This window comes from Pseudophryne corroboree, chromosome 5, assembly GCF_028390025.1.
Source record: "Pseudophryne corroboree isolate aPseCor3 chromosome 5, aPseCor3.hap2, whole genome shotgun sequence".
In the NCBI taxonomy this organism is placed as follows: domain Eukaryota; kingdom Metazoa; phylum Chordata; class Amphibia; order Anura; family Myobatrachidae; genus Pseudophryne; species Pseudophryne corroboree.
The window spans coordinates 736990646-737014771 of NC_086448.1; the positions used below are offsets into that span (position 1 = coordinate 736990646).

The 24126-nt window shown below is 46.0% G+C and overlaps 1 protein-coding gene across 4 annotated transcripts in view; it reads left to right on the forward strand.

The window, feature by feature from the left end:
* Positions 1-20333, forward strand: part of NECAB1 (N-terminal EF-hand calcium binding protein 1) — a 771241-nt gene extending 750908 nt beyond the window's left edge. For 3 of the 4 annotated variants that reach the window (XM_063924081.1, XM_063924080.1, XM_063924082.1), the window contains 3 exons: positions 12588-12665; positions 14514-14605; positions 18366-20333. In XM_063924081.1, coding sequence (XP_063780151.1) covers positions 12588-12665; positions 14514-14605; positions 18366-18394 — 199 coding nt within the window. In that variant the 3' untranslated portion in view covers positions 18395-20333. Of the gene's footprint in view, positions 1-12587; positions 12666-14513; positions 14606-18365 lie in introns of those variants that run through there. The other variant, XR_010177908.1, reaches the window with a different exon arrangement.
* Positions 20334-24126: the final 3793 nt, after the last annotated feature.

The following is a 24126-nucleotide window of genomic DNA, read 5'->3' on the forward strand; positions in this document are numbered from 1 at the left end:
AACGCAGTCTGCTGACAGTGTCCACTAGGTCCATTATACTGTATATAGCAGTACGGTAGGCCACTGCTGTACCTACCTCTGTGTCTTCAGTCACTCGTCGTCATACATAAAGTATACTATCCATCCATCTACATTGTATACCTGTGGTGTCTTTTTTTCTTTATACTATAAACGCAGTCTGCTGACAGTGTCCACCAGGTCCATTATACTGTATATAGCAGTACGGTAGGCCACTGCTGTACCTACCTCTGTGTCTTCAGTCACTCGTCGTCATACATAAAGTATACTATCCATCCATCTACATTGTATACCTGTGGTGTCTTTTTTTCTTTATACTATAAACGCAGTCTGCTGACAGTGTCCACCAGGTCCATTATACTGTATATAGCAGTACGGTAGGCCACTGCTGTACCTACCTCTGTGTCTTCAGTCACTCGTCGTCATACATAAAGTATACTATCCATCCATCTACATTGTATACCTGTGGTGTCTTTTTTTCTTTATACTATAAACGCAGTCTGCTGACAGTGTCCACCAGGTCCATTATACTGTATATAGCAGTACGGTAGGCCACTGCTGTACCTACCTCTGTGTCTTCAGTCACTCGTCGTCATACATAAAGTATACTATCCATCCATCTACATTGTATACCTGTGGTGCCTTTTAGTTGTGCGCATTAAAATATGGAGAACAAAAATGTGGAGGTTAAAAAAATAGGGGAAGATCAAGATCCACTTCCACCTCGTGCTGAAGCTGCTGCCACTAGTCATGGCCGAGACGATGAAATGCCATCAACGTCGTCTGCCAAGGCCGATGCCCAATGTCATAGTACAGAGCATGTAAAATCCAAAACACAAAAGATCAGTAAAAAAATGACCCAAAAATCAAAATTAAAAGCGTTTGAGGAGAAGCGTAAACTTGCCAATATGCCATTTACGACACGGAGTGGCAAGGAACGGCTGAGGCCCTGGCCTATGTTCATGGCTAGTGGTTCAGCTTCACATGAGGATGGAAGTACTCATCCTCTCGCTAGAAAAAAGAAAAGACTTAAGCTGGCAAAAGCACAGCAAAGAACTGTGCGTTCTTCGAAATCACAAATCCCCAAGGAGAGTCCAATTGTGTCGGTTGCGATGCCTGACCTTCCCAACACTGGACGGGAAGAGCTTGCACCTTCCACCATTTGCACGCCCCCTGCAAGTGCTGGAAGGAGCACCCGCAGTCCAGTTCCTGATAGTCAAATTGAAGATGTCACTGTTGAAGTACACCAGGATGAGGATATGGGTGTTGCTGGCGCTGGGGAGGAAATTGACAAGGAGGATTCTGATGGTGAGGTGGTTTGTTTAAGTCAGGCACCCGGGAAGACACCTGTTGTCCGTGGGACGAATATGGCCATTGACATGCCTGGTCAAAATACAAAAAAAATCAGCTCTTCGGTGTGGAATTATTTCAACAGAAATGCGGACAACAGGTGTCAAGCCGTGTGTTGCCTTTGTCAAGCTGTAATAAGTAGGGGTAAGGACGTTAACCACCTCGGAACATCCTCCCTTATACGTCACCTGCAGCGCATTCATCATAAGTCAGTGACAAGTTCAAAAACTTTGGGTGACAGCGGAAGCAGTCCACTGACCACTAAATCCCTTCCTCTTGTAACCAAGCTCCTGCAAACCACATCACCAACTCCCTCAGTGTCAATTTCCTCCTTACCCAGGAAAGCCAATAGTCCTGCAGGCCATGTCACTGGCAAGTCTGACGAGTCCTCTCCTGCCTGGGATTCCTCCGATGCATCCTTGAGTGTAACGCCTACTGCTGCTGGCGCTGCTGTTGTTGCTGCTGGGAGTCGATCGTCATCCCAGAGGGGAAGTCGGAAGACCACTTGTACTACTTCAGTAAGCAATTGACTGTCCAACAGTCCTTTGCGAGGAAGATGAAATATCACAGCAGTCATCCTGCTGCAAAGCGGATAACTGAGGCCTTGGCAGCCTGGGCGGTGAGAAACGTGGTTCCGGTATCCATCGTTAATTCAGAGCCAACTAGAGACTTGATTGAGGTACTGTGTCCCCGGTACCAAATACCATCTAGGTTCCATTTCTCTAGGCAGGCGATACCGAAAATGTACACAGACCTCAGAAAAAGAGTCACCAGTGTCCTAAAAAATGCAGTTGTACCCAATGTCCACTTAACTACGGACATGTGGACAAGTGGAGCAGGGCAGACTCAGGACTACATGACTGTGACAGCCCACTGGGTAGATGTATTGCCTCCTGCTGCAAGAACAGCAGCGGCGGCACCAGTAGCAGCATCTCGCAAACGCCAACTCGTTCCTAGGCAGGCTACGCTTTGTATCACCGCTTTCCAGAATACGCACACAGCTGAAAACCTCTTACGGCAACTGAGGAAGATCATCGCAGAATGGCTTACCCCAATTGGACTCTCCTGGGGATTTGTGGCATCGGACAACGCCAGCAATATTGTGCGTGCATTACATCTGGGCAAATTCCAGCACGTCCCATGTTTTGCACATACCTTGAATTTGGTGGTGCAGAATTATTTAAAAAACGACAGGGGCGTGCAAAAGATGCTGTCGGTGGCCAGAAGAATTGCGGGCCACTTTCGGCGTACAGGCACCACGTACAGAAGACTGGAGCACCACCAAAATCACCTGAACCTGCCCTGCCATCATCTGAAGCAAGAGGTGGTAACGAGGTGGAATTCAACCCTCTATATGCTTCAGAGGATGGAGGAGCAGCAAAAGGCCATTCAAGCCTATACATCTGGCCACGATATAGGCAAAGGAGGTGGAATGCACCTGACTCAAGCGCAGTGGAGAATGATTTCAACGTTGTGCAAGGTTCTGCAACCTTTTGAACTTGCCACACGTGAAGTTAGTTCAGACACTGCCAGCCTGAGTCAGGTCATTCCCCTCATCAGGCTTTTGCAGAAGAAGCTGGAGACATTGAAGGAGAAGCTAAAACAGAGCGATTCCGCTAGGCATGTGGGACTTGTGGATGGAGCCCTTCATTCGCTTAACCAGGATTCACGGGTGGTCAATCTGTTGAAATCAGAGCACTACATTTTGGCCACCGTGCTCGATCCTAGATTTAAAACCTACGTTGTATCTCTCTTTCCGGCAGACACAAGTCTGCAGAGGTTCAAAGACCTGCTGGTGAGAAAATTGTCAAGTCATGCGGAACGTGACCCGTCAACATCTCCTCCTTCACATTCTCCCGCAACTGGGGGTGCGAGGAAAAGGCTACGAATTCCGAGCCCACCCGCTGGCGGTGATGCAGGGCAGTCTGGAGCGAGTGCTGACATCTGGTCCGGACTGAAGGACCTGCCAACGATTACAGACATGTCGTCTACTGTCACTGCATATGATTCTCTCACCATTGAAAGAATGGTGGAGGATTATATGAGTGACCGCATCCAAGTAGGCACGTCAGACAGTCCGTACGTATACTGGCAGGAAAAAGAGGCAATTTGGAGGCCCTTGCACAAACTGGCTTTATTCTACCTAAGTTGCCCTCCCTCCAGTGTGTACTCCGAAAGAGTGTTTAGTGCCGCCGCTCACCTTGTCAGCAATCGGCGTACGAGGTTACTTCCAGAAAATGTGGAGAAGATGATGTTCATTAAAATGAATTATAATCAATTCCTCCGTGGAGACATTCACCAGCAGCAATTGCCTCCAGAAAGTACACGGGGACCTGAGATGGTGGATTCCAGTGGGGACGAATTAATAATCTGTGAGGAGGGGGATGTACACAGTGAAAGGGGTGATGGATCGGAGGATGATGATGAGGTGGACATCTTGCCTCTGTAGAGCCAGTTTGTGCAAGGAGAGATTGATTGCTTCTTTTTTGGTGGGGGCCCAAACCAACCAGTCATTTCAGTCACAGTCGTGTGGCAGACCCTGTCGCTGAAATGATGGGTTCGTTAAAGTGTGCATGTCCTGTTTATACAACATAAGGGTGGGTGGGGGGGCCCAAGGACAATTCCATCTTGCACCTCTTTTTTCTTTCATTTTTCTTTGCGTCATGTGCTGTTTGGGGAGTATTTTTTTGAAGGGCCATTCTGCGTGACACTGCAGTGCCACTCCTAGATGGGCCAGGTGTTTTTGTCGGCCACTTGGGTCGCTTATCTTAGTCACACAGCTACCTCATTGCGCCTCTTTTTTTCTTTGCGTCATGTGCTGTTTGGGGAGTATTTTTTTGAAGGGCCATCCTGCGTGACACTGCAGTGCCACTCCTAGATGGGCCAGGTGTTTGTGTCGGCCACTTGGGTCGCTTATCTCCAGGTGTTTGTGTCGGCCACTTGGGTCGCTTATCTTAGTCACACAGCTACCTCATTGCGCCTCTTTTTTTCTTTGCGTCATGTGCTGTTTGGGGAGTATTTTTTTGAAGGGCCATCCTGCGTGACACTGCAGTGCCACTCCTAGATGGGCCAGGTGTTTGTGTCGGCCACTTGGGTCGCTTATCTTAGTCACACAGCTACCTCATTGCGCCTCTTTTTTTCTTTGCGTCATGTGCTGTTTGGGGAGTATTTTTTTGAAGGGCCATCCTGCGTGACACTGCAGTGCCACTCCTACATGGGCCAGGTGTTTGTGTCGGCCACTTGGGTCGCTTAGCTTAGTCACACAGCTACCTCGGTGCAAATTTTAGGACTAAAAATAATATTGTGAGGTGTGAGGTGTTCAGAATAGACTGAAAATGAGTGGAAATTATGGTTATTGAGGTTAATAATACTATGGGATCAAAATGACCCCCAAATTCTATGATTTAAGCTGTTTTTTTTTTTTTTAAACACCCGAATCCAAAACACACCCGAATCCGACAAAAAATTTCGGTGAGGTTTTGCCAAAACGCGTTCGAACCCAAAACACGGCCGCGGAACCGAACCCAAAACCAAAACACAAAACCCGAAAAATTTCCGGTGCACATCACTAGTCATCAGTAATTTGAAGACTTAGTCTAATAGCCTCCAATAAGTCAGGAACATCCACCTGTGAGACAGATTCCCCATCAGAAGTATCTGGATCAGTGTCTGTGGAGTCAGTATACACGCCAACCTCATCAGACGAGGTATCTGGGACGTGGGTGGATTGTGAGGAAGTAATGGCCCGCTTAGAGGACCCCTTGGTCTTAGGCGGGCGAGAGTTAGATTTCTGTTTATTCAGTGATTGGTTCAATTGCTGTAACTGAGTGGACAGATGATCTGCCCATGGCGGATTAACCGCAGGTGACAATAAGCGGTTGTACCGGCACAGGAGGTCCCATAGGGGGCGTAAGTTTAGTTACCAGCGTACTTAATAATGTGGAGAAAGTAGCCCAAGGTGGGTCATCTTGAGCCCCCGTTGCCACGGTCCCACTGGGGGGTAGGGAACCCCCAGAACCTGAACCCTCTGTTGCTATGTTTTTCTCTAATGTGTCTGCAGAGTCACCACCACGCAATGTGTGATCAGCCCCAGCTCCGTCGCCCTTTGTAGCTGACATATCTGAAAGCTCAATTTACGGGCAACCTAGTACAATATCAGCAGTCTAATACCTTAACAAGAACCCCCTGTGCAGTGTATTAGCACAAACAGAAAATTCAAGAGGTATATGGTGATTGAAAATCACAGAGAAAAGTACACAATAAGTATATCCTGTGAAACACCTATATTAAACAATAACCCTGACGCACTTAGCCCCCTCAGGGTACAGAATATAGGGATAGCAATCTGAGTGAGATACACGGAATGGAAATCACGCAGCAGCCGTAAATGCACACACACAGTCACATGTACAATGCAGAAATTATGACATGCAATAAAACTGCACTGGACTAGCAATACAAAGTAATACTAAGTACAGCTATACAATCAATAGATATATCAATGCACAGTGAATACTGGAGGTATATCACAGGGTACTTGTACTATATAACCCTGACTAAATGCACTGTTTCTTAACTAACACTGGCAGCAGACATGTAGAATACTTAAGTGTCCTGTAAAATGCACAGCGCTGACATGCAGGAGGCTTTACAGAGGAGGATTTGCCCAAACAGTCCCAGGATCAGCTCAGCATGTGGAAATGGCGCCCAAACGCTGACAGGAAGTGAGGGAGAGAGAAAGAGAGATGCAGCTCCAAGGCGGGAACATTTACTCTAAATGGCGCCCTGGGGCTGGGGGAGGGGCTACAGGCCATGTAACAAACGGTTTTTAGTAAAACCGACCTGTGCCCTTGCCCTGGTGGTCTAGTGGGGTTGCTGTACTGCCATAGTGTCCACGCCAGCGCACGCGCGGCACGCCTCCCACCGGTCGCGCTGGATCGTGGTTTCCAGCGGGTCCCATCTGGGGGACCCTCTTACCTCCTCCCTAAGTGCAGCCACGCAATCGTGGAGAACTTCGGTAGTGTGTGTGCCTTACTGTAAAAAAACGGAGCCTCCGCTGTAAGTACCCGGCAATCAGGGAGGTGTATACAGCGCCGCTGGGGGAGGTGATGGAGCTGCAGCAGGAGATGTCTGACTGACATCTAACACAGACAGTGTCTCTGCTGCAGCCCTTGAAGTCTTCAGTATCCACTTATAAAAGCTCTTCTGAGGGCTACCTGAGCAGCCCTGCCTGTAGTATGCCTGCTCTGCATGGCACCAACTACAAAACTAAGCTCCAGTGCACGGAGGCGGGGTTATAGAGGAGGTGGCGCTACGCATTCTGGGAACAGTCAAAGCTTTTAGCCTGTTGGTGCCTCGGATCAAGATCCTACTCTACACCCCGATGTTATTCCCTGTGGAACCCTGTGTACCCCGCAGCAAAAATATACTTCTTCAGAATCAATACACTGAAACATGCAAAGAGAATACATACTGTACATTCATCTATATACGCTAGTATTTTTGCAGGGCCGCCTTAACAGCACTGTAGGCTCCTGGGCACAGGAATGCACTGGGCCCTCTACCCATCATCCAGCGGTAGGGGTGGGGGGTGCTATCAGCAGCAGCTTTGATGTCCTGTGGGCGGTAGGCGGTGTTCTATCTTCCGCTCAGCATGTAGGACCTGGAGCAGTAATTTATGCTAATTACTTCTTTACTGTACAGATGGGGCTAAACTGTAGAAGGGGGCATTGGGCTGAATTAAGAATCCCCGGTACATGACTTCCAGGGTGGTAGGGGGTATTTAATACGTAGGGGAGGGGCGGATAGTGGAGTGGGCTTAATATTTATCACTTTCCAGTGGGATGGCCGCTTGCTTGACTGCAGATATCTCAAGTTCCTGAAAATATATTTCTTAGCTTTGAATGGTATAGAAAACTAGAGAGTCCCACCTTTCAGAAGGTTCTGGGGACTTGGGGATCAGAGATAGCTCTGGTTCTGGGCATAGTAGAGATAAGCTGCCAGTGTCCACCGCAAGGGAGAGTCCCTGCTTTTGGATTATACCCTCAGAAAAACTCTAAATCAGACAGAACCTGAGATATTGGTCTGGGAAGAGCAATTAACAGGCTAGGATGGGGACCACTGCTTTCAAGTCGGATATCTCCGGTTCCCCAGGACCGATTTTAAAAAATCTGGTACCCCTGGAAAGAGGGGACCCTCAACTATCAACCTAGGGCCTTTATACTCCTGGGGCCCTTGGTCAAGAGCCCATATGAAAAGACGGCCCTGTATTTTTCCCACCATTGGCATTTGCAATAACATCTACAGTGTGTAGTCAGCACCATCTAGTGTTTGTATGTCACAGATTTTAAAAAAATTAATAAAAGCTTAGAACTCAGTGGCAAGGATTTGGGATGGTGCCATATAACGCTCTGACTGCTGTGCTTTCATAGCTAGAATGGTCACTATTCACCTAGTCCTTGGTCGCTGCCTTGTCATACAAGAGTGATTCATCACTGATTACACTGTATGCTGATGGCTCTCATGATGGGAGTATCCCCCATTACCATCTGCCTCTCACCTCAGCATCAGCCTCTGCACCCTGCAATTTATATCCTTCATGTTGAATTCATGTGTTTACAAAATGTAAATGTGCTTTGTTTTTAAATCACTTTTCTTTCTAAACAAATATTAACTGTTCAAATGATACAATTTTGCATACATTGTAATACATTTATATAATGTATACATAATAAGTAGCATGCTAAAAATACATTTTACACGTATGTCCAATGGCTCTTGGGTAACTCATGTCCTGAGAGATATGTAGTTGAATGTGACCCTGGTCTTAACCTGTAAAACCCCTAAGGAGAGTTTGGCTTCACTGCTGGAAGACCTTTAGGATGAGGCAACCAACTATGCCTTCAAGTGGAGGTACAACGATTGGTCATCAAGTTGGGTCTGATACACAAGCGGGCTGCGGATAAGCCGGAAGGATCATCAGACAAGCCACAACCAAACAGGACAATCAGCAGACAAGAGAGATGAAGAAGCCTGGTTGAATACAATGGGGACAGTATATAGGATGCAGATAAGCTGGACACATGAAACATGGAAGGCTGGGGCCAGGTAGTGAGCCCAATACTCAGGCACAGGACTAAGCTCAGTGCTGCATTTATAGGCTGACCAATTTTGAAATTGGATTATGTCGGCAGTCGTGTGTCTACAGCTTTGTCAGTGCAGAGTCACGTCTAAAGTGTGAAGACTGGCCATCAGCACCGGGAGAGAGGAGATGCCGGGCCCAGCGGCACCAGACAGCTTATTACTGTGTCAACAATAGTTTGGGAAGTGGTTTAAAATCCTCAGCTAACACAAGTGCTATGCACTAATGGGGTGATCCTATTAGGTGTGAGTTGCCGTTGCAATGGCGTGGACAACAGCATCGCAACTCGGCCCGATCTCACTCCGGACTTGGGGATTATTGTATGCAGCCCTGTGGTGATGTAAATGAAAATCAGCGACTCTGAAGGTACAAAATTCTGTAAATCATATTTACACAGGTTTAGGGGGTAATTCAAATCTGATCATAGATGTGCTAAATTTAGCATATCTACGATCATTTTCTAAGACATGCGGGAGGGACACCCAGCACAGGGCTAGTCCGCCCCACATGTCTGGCCCTACCCCCCTCGCAAGGTTGCAAAAGCATCGCACAGCGGCGCTGCTTTTGCACCTGGCGTGTAGCTCCCTGCCAGTGCAGCTCCTGCGCACTGGCAGGCCGCAATTCGCCGCATCTCGCAGCCGCCACGGCCAGCCCCCGCAACGGTCCAGCCACGCCTCCGTTGTATGGACCGCGCCCCGCCAACTGAGTTCTAAAGCCATTGGCACGCCCCCTCCCGCCCCGTGATTGACAGCCCAGAGATGCTTTTAGCATCTCACTGGGCTCCTGGGGTGCACACGCCCGCTGCGTGTGTGCACTGCACATAGGAATTCAGACTGGATCGCTGCCCCTGCAGTGATCCAGTCTGAATTAGGCCCTTAGAGAGAGGGCTCATGGTACACTAGGAGGTATAGATACTACATGTCGCTTTTCATATTGTTTATGTCATTTGCGCTTCAGGGGCTAAAACATACGAGTGTAATAACATAAATAAATACAATACATTATTTGTTAGTAAATGTGCGTTAGAGCCTCTGAATCACAACATCGATTTAGAAGGATTTTCAAATGATAGACATCAATCTTTAGTAAATATATCCCTAGCTCTGCGTTGTGTTTACTGTTTGGTGAATGCAGATGTAGAACTACATGCTTCACCCACACCTTCCCTTACAGGATGTTCCTCATTGCCTGTCTCTAAAAGATACTAGTCATAATTATACAGTACTCAGCATTTTATATATGACATTCCAATAAGGTGAGTTGGCTCCACTTCTAAATTAACCAAAGATGGATAAATTCTATAAATGAATCATAAGAAAACAACTATACCGGCCAGCTCATGAATAAATGTAGACTGAGCCTTACATTATTGTCACACAGCGTGGTGTGCTTTGTTTGGTGGCCCGGGCAGTTCCGGGATAGCTGCTTGGCCGGGAATGGATACTGATGTGTCCGGGAAGTGTTAGTGTCTGGGATTTCGGAAAATGTAAAAGACACTATGATCTATGACACATGCTTGTTAATGTAAGGACTTTATGAATTGCCCTCTAATTCAGGAACCTTCAGCTTCATTTCCCCTACACCCCATTTTTTGAACTACCAGGTGAGGTGACCAAGCAGGGTGCCCATTTCCTGGGCAACATCATCCCCAGTACATGGTGTGGATCATAGGATCGACAGTGTCTAGGTTGACCACTATAGGTAGACAGGCACTAGGTCGACAGGGTTTGAAGGTCGACAGGGTTTCTAGGTCGACAGGTCAAAAGGTCGACATGACTTTTTCATGTTTTTTTGGTGTTGTTTTCTCCGTACAGTGACCGGGAAGCCCAATTAGTGCACCGCTTCGCTCGCCATGCTTCGGGCAAGGTGCCTCGCTGCGCTCAGCACAGGTTACTATTCCCAATCGTAGTCCGCATGGATCGTTAAGTATAGAAAAATTCAAAAAAATATATTATTTTTTTTTAAAAACTCATGTCGAATTTTTGACCTGTCGGCCTAGAACATGTCGACCTAGAAACCCTATTGACCTTGAAAACATGTCGACCTAGTGACTGTCGACCAATAGTGGTCGACCTAGACACTGTCGATCTTCAGACCGGATCCGAATGTCAACAGTCAAAATGTCAGTAGAGTTAAGGTAAGGGTTAGGGTTATTCTGATGTCAACATTTATATTGTCAACAGGTCCCAGACCCATCATCCTTAGTATAAGGATTGTCATCTGATCAGTACCACAATTCTAACGTTCATTGAGCCATATTCCAAATACAAAATCTGTAAGCAGATGTAAGCCAACCCCTTTCTGCATAACGCTATACATGAAAGCTAAAATAATTAATTTATATGTTGGCAGCCGTTCATTACTTCAGCCAGGGGGTGACAATCCATATTGTCCCTTTATTTTATAGATAGAGGGATTATCTTATTCTGGTTAAACTGAGGAGCACAAGGAAGGACCAGCCTACTGGGCATATGATACACTGTAGCTAGCATAATATCCAGGGACCGCTGCTCACAGCCAGTTATGAAGGCCACAAAACAGCTGATCAGGAATTCCTAGTCTACCGCCATTTACAAAACAGACGCTCAATTCTTTCAATAAGCAACCAAAGTAGTTCGGATGTGATCTCATTCCCCTAGCATCTGTAGTGTAGCGTCTTTTTCTTTAACGTTTGCATCTTATTCATATCACAGTCACAGACACAGCGAAACACCACTGAACGTGTACTACACACACTGGGCTGTGACTTTACACAAGTACTAAGTCGCAGATGAAGCACAACGGAATGTAGCATAGCCGTGGCCACTGCTTCATAGCATTTCTGTACATAGTCAGACATATTCGTACATAGATATATAAATGTCGCACATCAGATTGATCAGTGTATTCTAGCAGAGTAGTTGTGTCGCCAGTTGTTATATTTATGTGGATAAGACGCACATTTTTAGCGAGCAAGGTGCTCGGTGCGGCTAAGTCGTCCACGACCTGGTGTGCCAAGAGGGACGATTTGGCGTGACTGACAGTGTATGAGGACACATATGTATACTTGTTTTTCGGTCAAGCAAATGTATGTCATACAGATAAAAAACATACAGTATGCACACTTACATCGATGCAGGGGAGAATGAGTTTATGAAACATAGTAAGTGTATACCATGTGAATAAACATTTTACAGTACTGATTGCTTCTGTGCATACACATTACAGTGGCTATAGGTGACGTATGGTCAGACAGCCTAACACCAAGCATACAGCACAATCACAGTCCTTCCCAGTGACTCAGTTATGGATCTAACATCTTGACCACAGAGCTGGCCCTTGGCATAGGCAAACTAGGCAAATGCCCATGGCATTTGGAATGCCATGGGGGCACAAGCAGCTTCTACTGATTAAAATTCTATGCAGCATGTCTATATTATGTGTGTGTCTGCGGCTCTATCTGCATACGAAATGCATTACTAATGTGTGGCATTATGTGTATAAGGTGTACTACAGTAAAGAGCAATATGGTGTGGTGTAATGTGAATATGGGGCACTACTGTGAGGAGTAACATGGTACTACTGTGTGGTGTAATGTGAATAAGAGACACTATTGCATGATATAATGTGAAAAAGGTTGCACTACTGTGTGGCGTAATTTCAACTGTGGGTATTATTGTGTGGACATGCCCCTTCCCAGCAAGAACACGCCCCATTTTAGGCTGGGCACCGAATGTATGCACTGCTCCTATTTAAAATATAGGGGGTAGGAGCACCAAAATGAGTACTGCTATGGGTGAGCGGTCATGGTGCTGGGAAAGGGGTGCAGGGTCAGAGAAGAGACTAGCGTCTGTGCAAGGGGGCACCAGCTAAAAGCTGGCCTAGGGCATCATATTGGTTAGGGCCGGCTCTGCTTGGCCACACACAGGAGGAACACGCAGGGCACCGCCCTGACATAGGGAGCAGACACTGGCCAGGCTGAACACAATTTAGTATTCTAGTTCCCATTATAATGCAAGTGTATTACAAAATGTAGGCGTTATATAATTTTTATTTTATGCATAAACTTTCCATTGACATATCGCTTTCCCTCCCACAGTGTTGCCATTCAGAAGCTTTCAAATGAGTCCCGTTTCATCATCTATGAGTTCTGGGAAAGCAGTAACGTGTGGAAGGAGTAAGTAAAGCAACTACTTGTAATTAGTATTTTATAGCTCTGAGCCACAGAAACAAGAACCAGCGCTGCCCAGGAAGGTGGCGTCTGAGTCAGTTTACATATGGCCTAGTCAACATCCCGAATTCTGACAAATCCATAGGGTCTATAAGAATATTTGGATGATTTTAAGGCTAAAGATAAGTGAATATGTTATGTGCATCTTCCCTTAAATAATATATGACAGGATTTGCATATTAAAGACAAGTACAGTAACCTTTTATTCTGTAATGGTATTGTGTAGAACAATTGAAGACAACCTTTCTTATTAGCTGGTAACATAAGTGTCACTGTGCTAGTGTCATGCTATCCCAAGTCAGGGAGCCGCTGTTCTGCAACCCCAAGGAACTGGTTCCTATCCCATAGGCGCATGTTCTGCATCTCCGACAATCAGGGAACAGAACAAAATAATCCCTCTGATCGCACACTACTACTATGGAATATTATAATGATCATCAATGTAAAGTCTTTGAGAAAATTGCAAATGCAGGAGATTAAACTTTCATAGTGTTTTACTAAAAACAGATTATTAAATGAAAATAAAGTACAGATACTGTATAAAATGCAGGTTATAATTGTGTGTTAACAATGGGTTAGATTTTCTAAAATCTCTGAAAAGTAAACGTGGGGGGGGGGGGGGGGGGGTTGCCCATGGCAATCAGATTCCAGAAATCAATGTACTACATAAATGATAGCTAAAATCGGATTGGTTTATATGGGCAACACCTCCACATGACGTCGGGGGCCGGGCGAAGCTTGTGTCATGTGCAGTCTATGGGATCACTAGGTCTTGTTATTAACACTAGCAGCAGCGATCAGGCCATAGACCAACACTGAAAATATTCTTTACTCCGATGTTCTATATAAAACGATTCCCATCTTTCAGCCTAAGCCAGAAACGACTTTGTAGTGTTAAGGGGGGTACACACGGAGCGATGTTCAGCTCATTTGTAAGCAATCTGACTAGATTGCTTAGAACATCGCTACATGGCCCTCATTCCGAGTTGTTCGCTCGCTAGCTGCTTTTAGCAGCATTGCACACGCTAAGCCGCCGCCCTCTGGGAGTGTATCTTAGCTTAGCAGAATTGCGAACGAAAAAGATTCGCAAAATTGCGAATAGAAATTTCTTAGCAGTTTCTGAGTAGCTCGACACTTACTCTGCCACTGCGATCAGTTCAGTCAGTTTCGTTCCTGGTTTGACGTCACAAACACACCCAGCGTTCGCCCAGACACTCCCCCGTTTCTACAGCCACTCCCGCGTTTTTCCCAGAAACGGCAGCGTTTTTTCACACACACCCATAAAATGGCCAGTTTCCGCCCAGAAACACCCACTTCCTGTCAATCACACTCCGATCACCAGAACGTAGAAAAATCCTCGTAATGCCGTGAGTAAAATACCAAACTTTTGAGTAAAATAACTAAGCGCATGCGCTCTGCGAACCTTGCGCATGCGCAGTAAGCGACTAATCGCAATATAGAGAAAATCGGCAACGAGCGAACAACTCGGAATGAGGGCCCATGTGTAGGGGTGCCGGCGACAGCGTTGCTATCGTCGGTGCTAGATTGGCCTGCATGCAGTCACAATCTAGCAGGTCGCTCATTTCACCGCTGGGTAAAATGAGCGGCCCCCGTGTCCGTCCCGCCATCGCGCTGTGCTGAGCGGGGGGAGAAATGTGTGCTGAGCACTCTGTGCTAGACCCCTCAGCACACATCTCTGGGGAAATCTCCCAGTCAGTACAGCCCTTTACTTTCTAAATACGATTTGTCTTTGTAGAGTAATGGGTTAATAATAACTGATTCATGTTTACACAGCCACCTCCAAGCTAATTACAGTAAGACATTTCAGAGGACTAATGTTGATTTCCTGGAAACCCCAGAACTGATGACAACAATGCTTGTACCTGGTTAGTAGAATTCTCATTACTGCATAATGCACCATGTTATATGTCATTGCATGTACTGTACTATCGTTACTCTGTTCCCTAGAGACCCGATGACTCAGTCACACCTGAAACATTCACACTCATCACCATCAGGGGTACAAGTGATCCCCGCAGCTCCCTTTTACTCTTTTAAATAACAAAATACCTTCCACACCATCACAGGACTGGGACAGAGTAGATGTTATACTGCGAGGGCCCTGACAGTACATAGCTGTTATATTCTGCCTGATTCTCAGACTGCTGTGAATTTGGTTAAACTGATTAAAACAAGCTATTTTAATTGGCCAAGTAATCATTTGGTAAAGCCTTGATTGAGAGGAATGAATCTACTCATCTCTAAATTACAGCTGATTCAAGAAATAATGATGGTGGGAAGGCTGGGTGCGCTGTTAACCCTTTCAGCATCTGTCACTGACAAAATCTTTTCAATAAAGACTCAGATGTCTGTAATTGTCCATACGCAGGCTAAAGAAAGCTTTATCATCCAATCTACATCCATGAATCTGAGATCAAAGCCGTGTGTTATAAGGTCCAATCCATGAATCTGAGATGGAAGCTGTGTATTATAATCTAATTTCCATATACAGTATGTATTGGAGATAGAAGCTATATAATAGTCCAAGCTGTGTTATAATATAGGGTATAATTCAGAGATCTATAACAGTGGTTCTCAAACTCGGTCCTCAGGACTGCACACAGGTCATGTTTTCCAGCCCACCTAGCAGGTACACGGGAGTATCCATTGACCAGTGACACATTTTAAAAGATCCACAGCTGGAGCTAATTCATTCACTTGACATTCTGTGAGGAGACCAGGAAAACGTGAACTGTTTGGGGTTCTGAGAACCTGTGATCTTCATAATGTAAATCATACTTGCCTACCTGAACCTCTCCATGAGGGAGAAAATGCTCTGTTCCTGGACTTTCCTGGTAATGTATGATTGCCATCACCTGTGGTGAAACACCTTTCTTATCAATTAACTAGCTCACCACAGGTGATGGCAATCATACATTACCAGGAAAGTCCAGGAACAGAGCATTTTCTCCCTCATGGAGAGGGTCAGGTAGGCAAGTATGGGTTTAGGGCGGCAGGGAGCGTTCCAGAAAACAAGGCAGGGTGTCGGCTCTGTTTTTTGAGTCTGCTGGAGCCAGTGGATGTGTCATGGGATGCAGCTTCAATGGCTCCAGCTGCATACCTCCCAACATGACCCTCTACAGGAGGGACAGAATGCTCTGCTCCTGGACTTCCCTCTTACTGTATGATTGCAATCACCTGTGGTGAAACACATTTCTTATCTATTAACCTGTTCAACACAGGTGGCGGCAATCATAAATTAAGAGACAAGTCCAGAAGCAGAGCATTTTGTCCCTCCTGGAGAGGGTCATACTGGGAGGTATGCGACTACATGATTTCACCTGACTTCCTGAGTAACCAGCAGCAGATGACAGAAGCCTGCAGTGGGCATGTAGGATAGGAGTGTTATACTGTGATCTCCATCCATGAATCTGAGACCAGTTTTCACTCATTGGGGGAAATTCTATAGGGCCGCACGCCCCCTGCTGACCGTCTATAGTAATGGGCTTCTATCAGAGCAATTAAATTGTTGCTCTAATCAGCCATCCATTAGCATTGAATGCGGCTGAAGGCACCAGGTTTAGCTGCACAAAGTGACTAAACCTGTTTAAAGATCTCTATTGAGTGTCTAAAGTCCAGGTTTACACACCCAGACTATGGACTTTTCACACATTTATTATCACACCTCTAGAAGCTGCGAGGAAAAATATGACTGCCGCTGCTAATGGGCGCCTGATCAGAGCAACCAATGAATTGCTCTGATAGACGCCCAATACTATAGTCAGTCAGCAGGGGGCGTGTTCACAATAGAATTCCCCCTCATTTACCTGAGAGAGCTTGACCTGCTGAATGTTTGTTTTACATCACGTAGATCAGAGGTCCTCAAACTCGGTCCTCGGGGGCCCACACAGTGCATGTTTTGCAGGTCTCCTCACAGAATCGCAAGTGAAATAATTAGCTCCACCTGTGGACCTTTTAAAATGTGTCAGTGAGTAATTAATACACCTGTGCACCTGCTGGGTTACCTGCAAAACATGCACTGTGTGGGGTCCTGAGGACCGAGTTTGAGGACCCCTGACGTAGATGGATGAACCTGTTATACATACTGTGGCTTCCCCTGGTTTGCTAGATAGTTGATGGTAATTATGTTGCGAGTAGCTGTATTTGTGGAATAATAATGGTACACCATCTGAGGTAATAGTTATGTTTAAGGGTTCTATGTCGTTTAGTTTATCCACTAGGTGTCACTAAACTTAAAATATATATTTAAAAGTATATATAGTTTCCTAAATTAATAATGTAACTGATAATGTGGTTGGCTCTGAGTGTATCCAGGCGCGGATAAGTCTTTATACTAAATCCACTACAAGTCCATCCCTGGGATACATCCAAGACGCCCACTGACAGTGTCCATAGATGCTTAAACACCACTTGGTGCATCTTTAGACACGCCATTGAAACTTCCACCAGTCCTATGGAGTACGACCTATGAGATTGGTTCAGTGTCTTTGCAGAAACCGCTTTCAGCAACACTCCTTTACGCCCCTTCCCCGTTACCTTGCAGTCACCTTCCATGAACACTCCTTACATTGTTTCTACTATGCATCTAAATTAAATCTGCGATTAACAAAATCAGGACATATGTGTGGTGTTGGCTTGTGTAAATATCAGCAATAATCAGGCCCTGTATGTGGCACCAAGAAAAATAACACAGAAGGCTTCTCATGACGGGAGCTTTGGTCAAAACTTTTTTATTTGCATTTTTTATGTTCATAACATATACTGAGGAGATAATGGGCCACAGTCATTTGGGTATCCAGTCTCTAGGTCAACCACACTTAGGTCGACAATGTCTAGGTCGACCACTGTAGGTCAACAGTAAGTAGGTCGACATGGTTTTTAGGTCCACATGTTCTAGGTTGACATGACAAAAGGTCGACATGAGTTTTTCACTTTTTGTTTAATTTTTTGAACTTTTTCACACTTACAATCCACGTGGACTGCAATTGGGAACGGTAACATGTGCCGAGCGTAGCATGGCGAGTGAAACGGTTCACTAATTGGGGTTCCCGGTCACTGTACGGAGAAAACGACACCAAAGAAAGTGAAAAAATTAATGTCGACCTTTTGTCATGTTGACCTAGAGTCCCTGTTGACCTAGAAATCATGTCGACCTACTTACTGTTGACCTAGACACTGTTGACCTAAGTGTGGTCGACCTTGCATACCACACCCAGTCAGTTGTTATATTGTGCCAGATCTCCCATCTAAAGTGATATACAATGGATCTTTTTTCGTGACTATCGCGCCCATAGAGGTCGGGTTTAGTCATGTAAAGTGGCCAAACCCGATCAAACTAATAGGCGTGACGCAAAAAGTCTATCACTCAGTGACTGAAATATTTGCACTATCCCTCATTTACAAAGTGCTTTGGCCATGCAATACAAAGTACTTTGGTTTTGCAAACTTACCAAAGTGCACGCCTATTCTCTACTCTGGTCTTCATCATTAGAAGAGCACATTGACTTGGGTGGACAGAAAAAAAGTCTAAAGGGTTTCACTGACTTTCTATGTGTGTATGTACATAATATAATGCACGTACAGAACATAATATCTTATTTTTCGCCTCTTTCTCTTTTTTTTCAGCTTCTTGGTGGATTCTCAACAACAATTAGACATGACATCCAGATCAGCAGTGATTCTTATTGTTTGGCATTACACATGAATGAAGCCTGTAATATTGTATCTTCCTTTGTGTATCTGTAGGACATAGATTATATGACTACACTGCGCAAGTATTCTGTGAGTGTAACGCAGCCCATTATGTGGCGCCATACATTAAGTCAATTGTGTCACCATAACGGAATTGAATTAAGAGCAGTTTACACTCCTCTTTCTGTACGACTAAGCTGCCATCAAATAACTTTTTACCATCAATAATATTTATTACATTGTTAATAAGAAGAGGGATACAAAAAAGAAAGGGGAAGGGGACCAAGAAGAGGGGGGGGGGGGGGATTACACAGGGAAACCAGCAACAGAATACAGGCAGTTCTAATTTCAAACAGTATATATACAAACAGTACAATACAATAATAATGAAATAGTAACAAACAGGTGCAGATTTTAGGAGCGTTACTTTCATTTACATCAGACTGAAGTGGGTCTGATAAATGATGTTTATGCAACAGAGAGGCACCTTCACCATCACTGATATACATGTGCCATAACAGGAGGAAGCGGAACAGGAGGAAGTACAGTATGAAGGCAGTTTATGTCAAAATGGAAATGGACCTTATGAAAAGCTTTATGAAGAGATGAAGGAAGGGGATCTTTCCAACACAGGGCAGGCTGAGCCATTAAAATAACTTTGGTAGATATATTTATTTGCTATCTATGGGGGAGATGTATCAAACCATGGAGAGAGATAAAGTACCAGCCAATCAGCGCCGAACTGCCATGTTACAGTGGGGCAGAGGTACTGACCCTGGAGAAGTGATAAAATGGTGATAAGTGGAAGGTAATAACACACCAGCCAATCAGCACCTAACTGCCATTTTTCAAACCCATAATGATTGGCTGGTGCATTATCACCTTCCACTTATCACCACTTTATCACTTCTCCAGGGTTAATACATCTGCCCCAGTGTTTGAATAATGACAGGAGCTAATTGGTTGGTACTTTATATATCTTTTCACTATCTCTCCGAGGTTTGACACCCCCCCTCCTATGTCACAAAAGGTTACAAGAGAGCCATTGTACTTTAAGACCTCACTGGAGGTCATTTATCAAAAAGGTAGAATAATGACGTTCTAGAGACAGCAATTTCCTATTAACAAAGCATAGGTCAACCAAAATGGCTGCCATATTGCTACAAAATATAATTTAGAATACGCATCAAAAGGTTGGCAAAGCAAGAAGAGAAAAAAATACATTATTGTTCCTTATAATTAGTGTATATTGTGAAACTTCTCAGAACTTTAAGGAAATACAGCAGATCCAAGAGGCGCGTCCTGTCCTCACTTTCAGTCACTAGCCCTCTCTAGTAGAGTACAGACTGTCTGCATTGGGCGGCACCCACTTTAGCTTGGAGCCACTTGCTGACTAAGTCTAGAGGTCATGTGACACAGAGATATCGTTGTGAAGAACACAAATAATCCAAAGAGTATTTTGTTGCAGGTAACACCTGGTTATGTGTGAGACACTGTGATACAGAATTTCTGTCATTGCGGAGATTTAAATAGTCACCAAGTTCCTTAGCAGTTTTGTGCATTCAATTTATGTGCACCAAATGGAAATAATATCGCTCATTACCTAAAGATCACGCAGAAACATAACCCACAAAACTGCTACAGAATCTTGTGGTTACTTGAATCGTCCCCATTGTTTACACATTAATACATTCTAGCTAGTCCAGTCCCTCCAAATTAGCAATAGTTTTTTTTTTCATCGTATTCACCAAATGTAGAGTATTTTCAATAAAGTGCTAAATTAGGTGTAATTCGTATCTTATGTTGTATATTGTAGAGGAGTAATTCTAATTCTATATACACAAATAAATGTAAGGGGGATTTTGTGCCAAACTTGAATAAATGCTTCCACTTCATGATTTATTTGGTGTGTTGCTATTTGTCACATGAATGTAATACAGATAGTAACGTTACATGTGCACCAATCAGTAGAGTGCAACCTCTTCTCATTTTTTAGGGAGGTTTCAATAATCAGCGTTCTGCGACTGCACACACCACCGATAACACTGGTCACCGTGATTTTATTCACTAGAAAACTGAATTGTGAGCATTACATAACGGGGCCGCAATGACGTCTCTATGCCCCCAGACCGCCCCCTTTTCTAGAGCTCCACCCCCTGTTGAGCCGATCTGGTTGCTCCTTTCCAGAGAGAGCAGCCAGAAAGACAAACAGGGGCATATAAACTATATGTCCCCCTGTAGTCCCTCCCCACTCTTCCCTCTCATCTTTATGTGGAGCCTCCAGCTGCATCCTCCTCCATGCAGCCTGAGATGCTGGTGTAGCCCCAACCCTCTGGTCGGGTCAGAGGAGCATGTGTGCAGGGCTCCTCCAATCAGGGCTCAGCACATTGTTCTGTGACCCACTGAGTGTTTCTCACCATAGAGGATGCTGTTAGCAAAAGTTTGCCAGAGCTATAACTAGACTTTCTGCTGCGGGGTACACTGGGCTCTACAAGGATAGACATTGGGGTGTAGAGTAGGATCTTGATCCAAGGCACCAACAGGCTCAAAGCTTTGACTGTTCCCGGAGTGCATAGCGCCACCTCCTATATCACCCCGCCTCCCTGCACAGGAACTCAGTTTTGTAAGTTGGTGCTGCAGTAGCAGGCACTTAAAAGGGGGGCTGCTCCAGGCAGCCCTAAAAAGAGCTTTTTTTGTGAAGAAAAAGTGAAGACTTCAAGGGCAGCAGCGGTGTGTAAATGTCAGGAGACATTCACTGCTGCAGCTCCATCTCTCCCCAGCGGTGCTGTACACTCCCGAGCCCTGGTTGCCGGGTACCTACAGCGGAGGCTCCGGTTTTCTTCACGTTAGACACACACGGCTGAGGCTCTCCAGGATCGCGTGGCCGCGCTTCGGGAGGTGGTAAGTGGGTCCCGCTTGCGGGACCCGGTCTTTATCGCGATCCGGCGCAGTCAGTGGTGGGAGGAGGGGCGCGCGCGCTGGCGGTGGACACTGTGGCGGTACAGGCGATCCCACTAGATCACCAGGGCATGGGCGCAGGTCAGGTTTTCTCTCCTATCGCCCACAGTACCCGGTGGTTTTGCCAGCAGGGGGATAAGGCTTAGACCTGAAGCCCCTCCCCCAGCCCCAAGGCGCCATTTCTAGCAAGTGTTCCCGCCCTGGAGCTCCATCTCTGTCTTTTCCTCACTCCCAGTCAGTGTCTGCGGCACCATTACTCCTCAGCTCACTGTTCCAGGGACTGCTTGGGCAAATCCTCCTATGTAAAGTCGCCTGGTTGTCAGCGCTGTGCCTTTACATGACACTTTAGTATTCTACCTGCCTTTTTAGACAGTGTTAGTTAAGAAAGAGTGCATTTAGTCAGGGTTTTCTAGTACAATTACCCTGTTATATACATCCAGTTCTTACTGTGTACTGTTATATCTATTGTTATATAGCTGTGTAAGCTAGTCCAGTGCAGTATTATTGTCAGTAATAACCTCTGCATTGTACAAACTGTGACTATATGTGTGTGCATTTGATAGCTGAGTGTTGTCCATTTCGTGTCTTTCACTCAACCTGCTATCCCTATATTCTATAACCTGAGGGGGCTTGGTGCGTCAGGTGTTATCTAATATAGGATTTTCACAAAGATATACTGTATTACGTATTTTTCTCTGTGATTTAGTCACCATATCTCTCCTTTATCTCTGCTGGTGCTGACTACACTGCGCAGGGGTTTGGGTTTAGAGATATAGTGCTGCTGATAATTGTACCGTGTTACCTCATACTGCAAGTTATATCATGTCTGCTTCTGAGGGTAATGGTTCTGGGGCTGAACACACTGCCGGTGTTGCTGAAGCCACAACCCATATGAGGAGAATATAGCAGCTGTGGGCTCTGGTTCTGGGGGCTCCTTGCCCCCCAGTGGGACTGTGGCAACGGAGGCACATACTGACCCACCGTGGGCCGCTTTTTCCACGCTTCTGCATACGCTAGTTCATAAACTAACACCCCCTATGGGACCCCCAATGCCGGTACAACTGTATGTGGTCCCTGCAGCTAACCCGCCGTGGGCAGACGATTTATCTGCTCAATTAAAGAAGTTGAACCAGTCCCTGACTACTAAAAAGTCTGACCATCGCTCGCCTAAGTCCAAGGGGTACTCTAAGCGAGCGCTTGTCTCCTCACAATCCACTGCTGTCACTGACACCTCGTCTGATGAACACGGCACGTACACTGACCCCACAGGTTCTGACTCAGATACGGCTGATGGGGAGGGTAGTTCACATGTGGATGTTCCTGATCTTTTGGAGGCTAATAAGTTAATTCTACAGATTATGGATGATCCCGAGCCATCCGTTCCTCCTAAGAAACCAGATAGGTTCAAGCGTCAGAAGGTGGTTAAACAAGTTTTACCTCACTCTGACCACCTAGTGGCTATAGGTCAGGAACCCTGGGAAAACCCGGGTATGAAGTTTGTGCCTCAAAAGAAGATGCTGGCTCGCTATCCCCTCGCGCCAGAGCTGTCTAAGAATTGGGAAACACTTCCTCCAGTGGACTCACATGTGGCAAGGATGGTGGTTTCCTCAGCTCTGCCTGTCACCACCGTCACGTCTCTAAAAGAGCCTACGGATAAGCGTGTGGAGGGTTGTCTAAAAGCGATTTACACCTTCACAGGTGCTGCGCAAAGGCCCACTATTGCAGCTACATGGGCTGCCGAGGCTATTGAAGCGTGGGCCTTGGAGTTAGATACTGAAATCTCCTCTGACCATGCTAGACGCTTGTCATATATCGTCACAGCTTCTCGCTATATTAAAGAGGCGGCTTCGGATGCCGGTATCCTAGCAGCCAAGGACTCCACTACGTCAGTCCTGGCTCACCAGATATTGTGGCTGAGATCCTTGTCTGTGGATCTGGACTCTAGAAAAACCCTGGAGGTACTCCCTTTCAAGGGAGATATTCTGTTTGGGAAGGACTTGAATAATATCGTGGCTGACTTGGCTACTGCCAAAACTGCCGGTCTACCAAATACCGCTCCTTCTGTGTCGAAGGCTGAAGGAACTTCCTTTCGCCCCTTTCGTCCTTCAGGTAAAGCAAAAGGTCAGGCGTACCACAAGCAGGCCCGCACTTCCAAACCTGGTAAGCCGAAGCCCAAAACAGCATGGGCTGCCCGTCAGCCAGCTTCCAAGACCGATAAGCCTGCCGCATGACGGGGCGGGCCTCCCCCTGGGGATCCCAGGGTGGGGGGGCCGGCTTCTAGGATATACCCAGGAATGGTTGAAGACCACTTCAGATGCCTTGGTACGGGAAGTCGTCACTCGAGGTTACGCCATAGCCTTCAAAAACCGACCCCCTCAATGATTTTGCCAGACAGACGTCCCATCGGACCAGGCAAAGGCAAACACTCTGAATTCGGTGGTACAGACCCTCCTGGATACAGGAGTTGTAGTACAGGTGCCTCTTGCTCAGAGGGGCCGGGGGTACTATTCTCCGCTGTTTCTAGTCCCGAAACCAAATGGGTCCTCCCGGCCCATTCTCAACCTCAAGGCATTGAACAGGTTTGTGAAGGTTTCCAAGTTCCGTATAGGAAACCCTTCGCTCTATAGTTCTGGCCTTGGAACCTGGGGACTACATGGTCTCCCTGGACATATAGGATGCTTACCTGCATATTCCTATAGCAGCGTCACATCAGCAATACCTGAGGTTCGCTATTGGC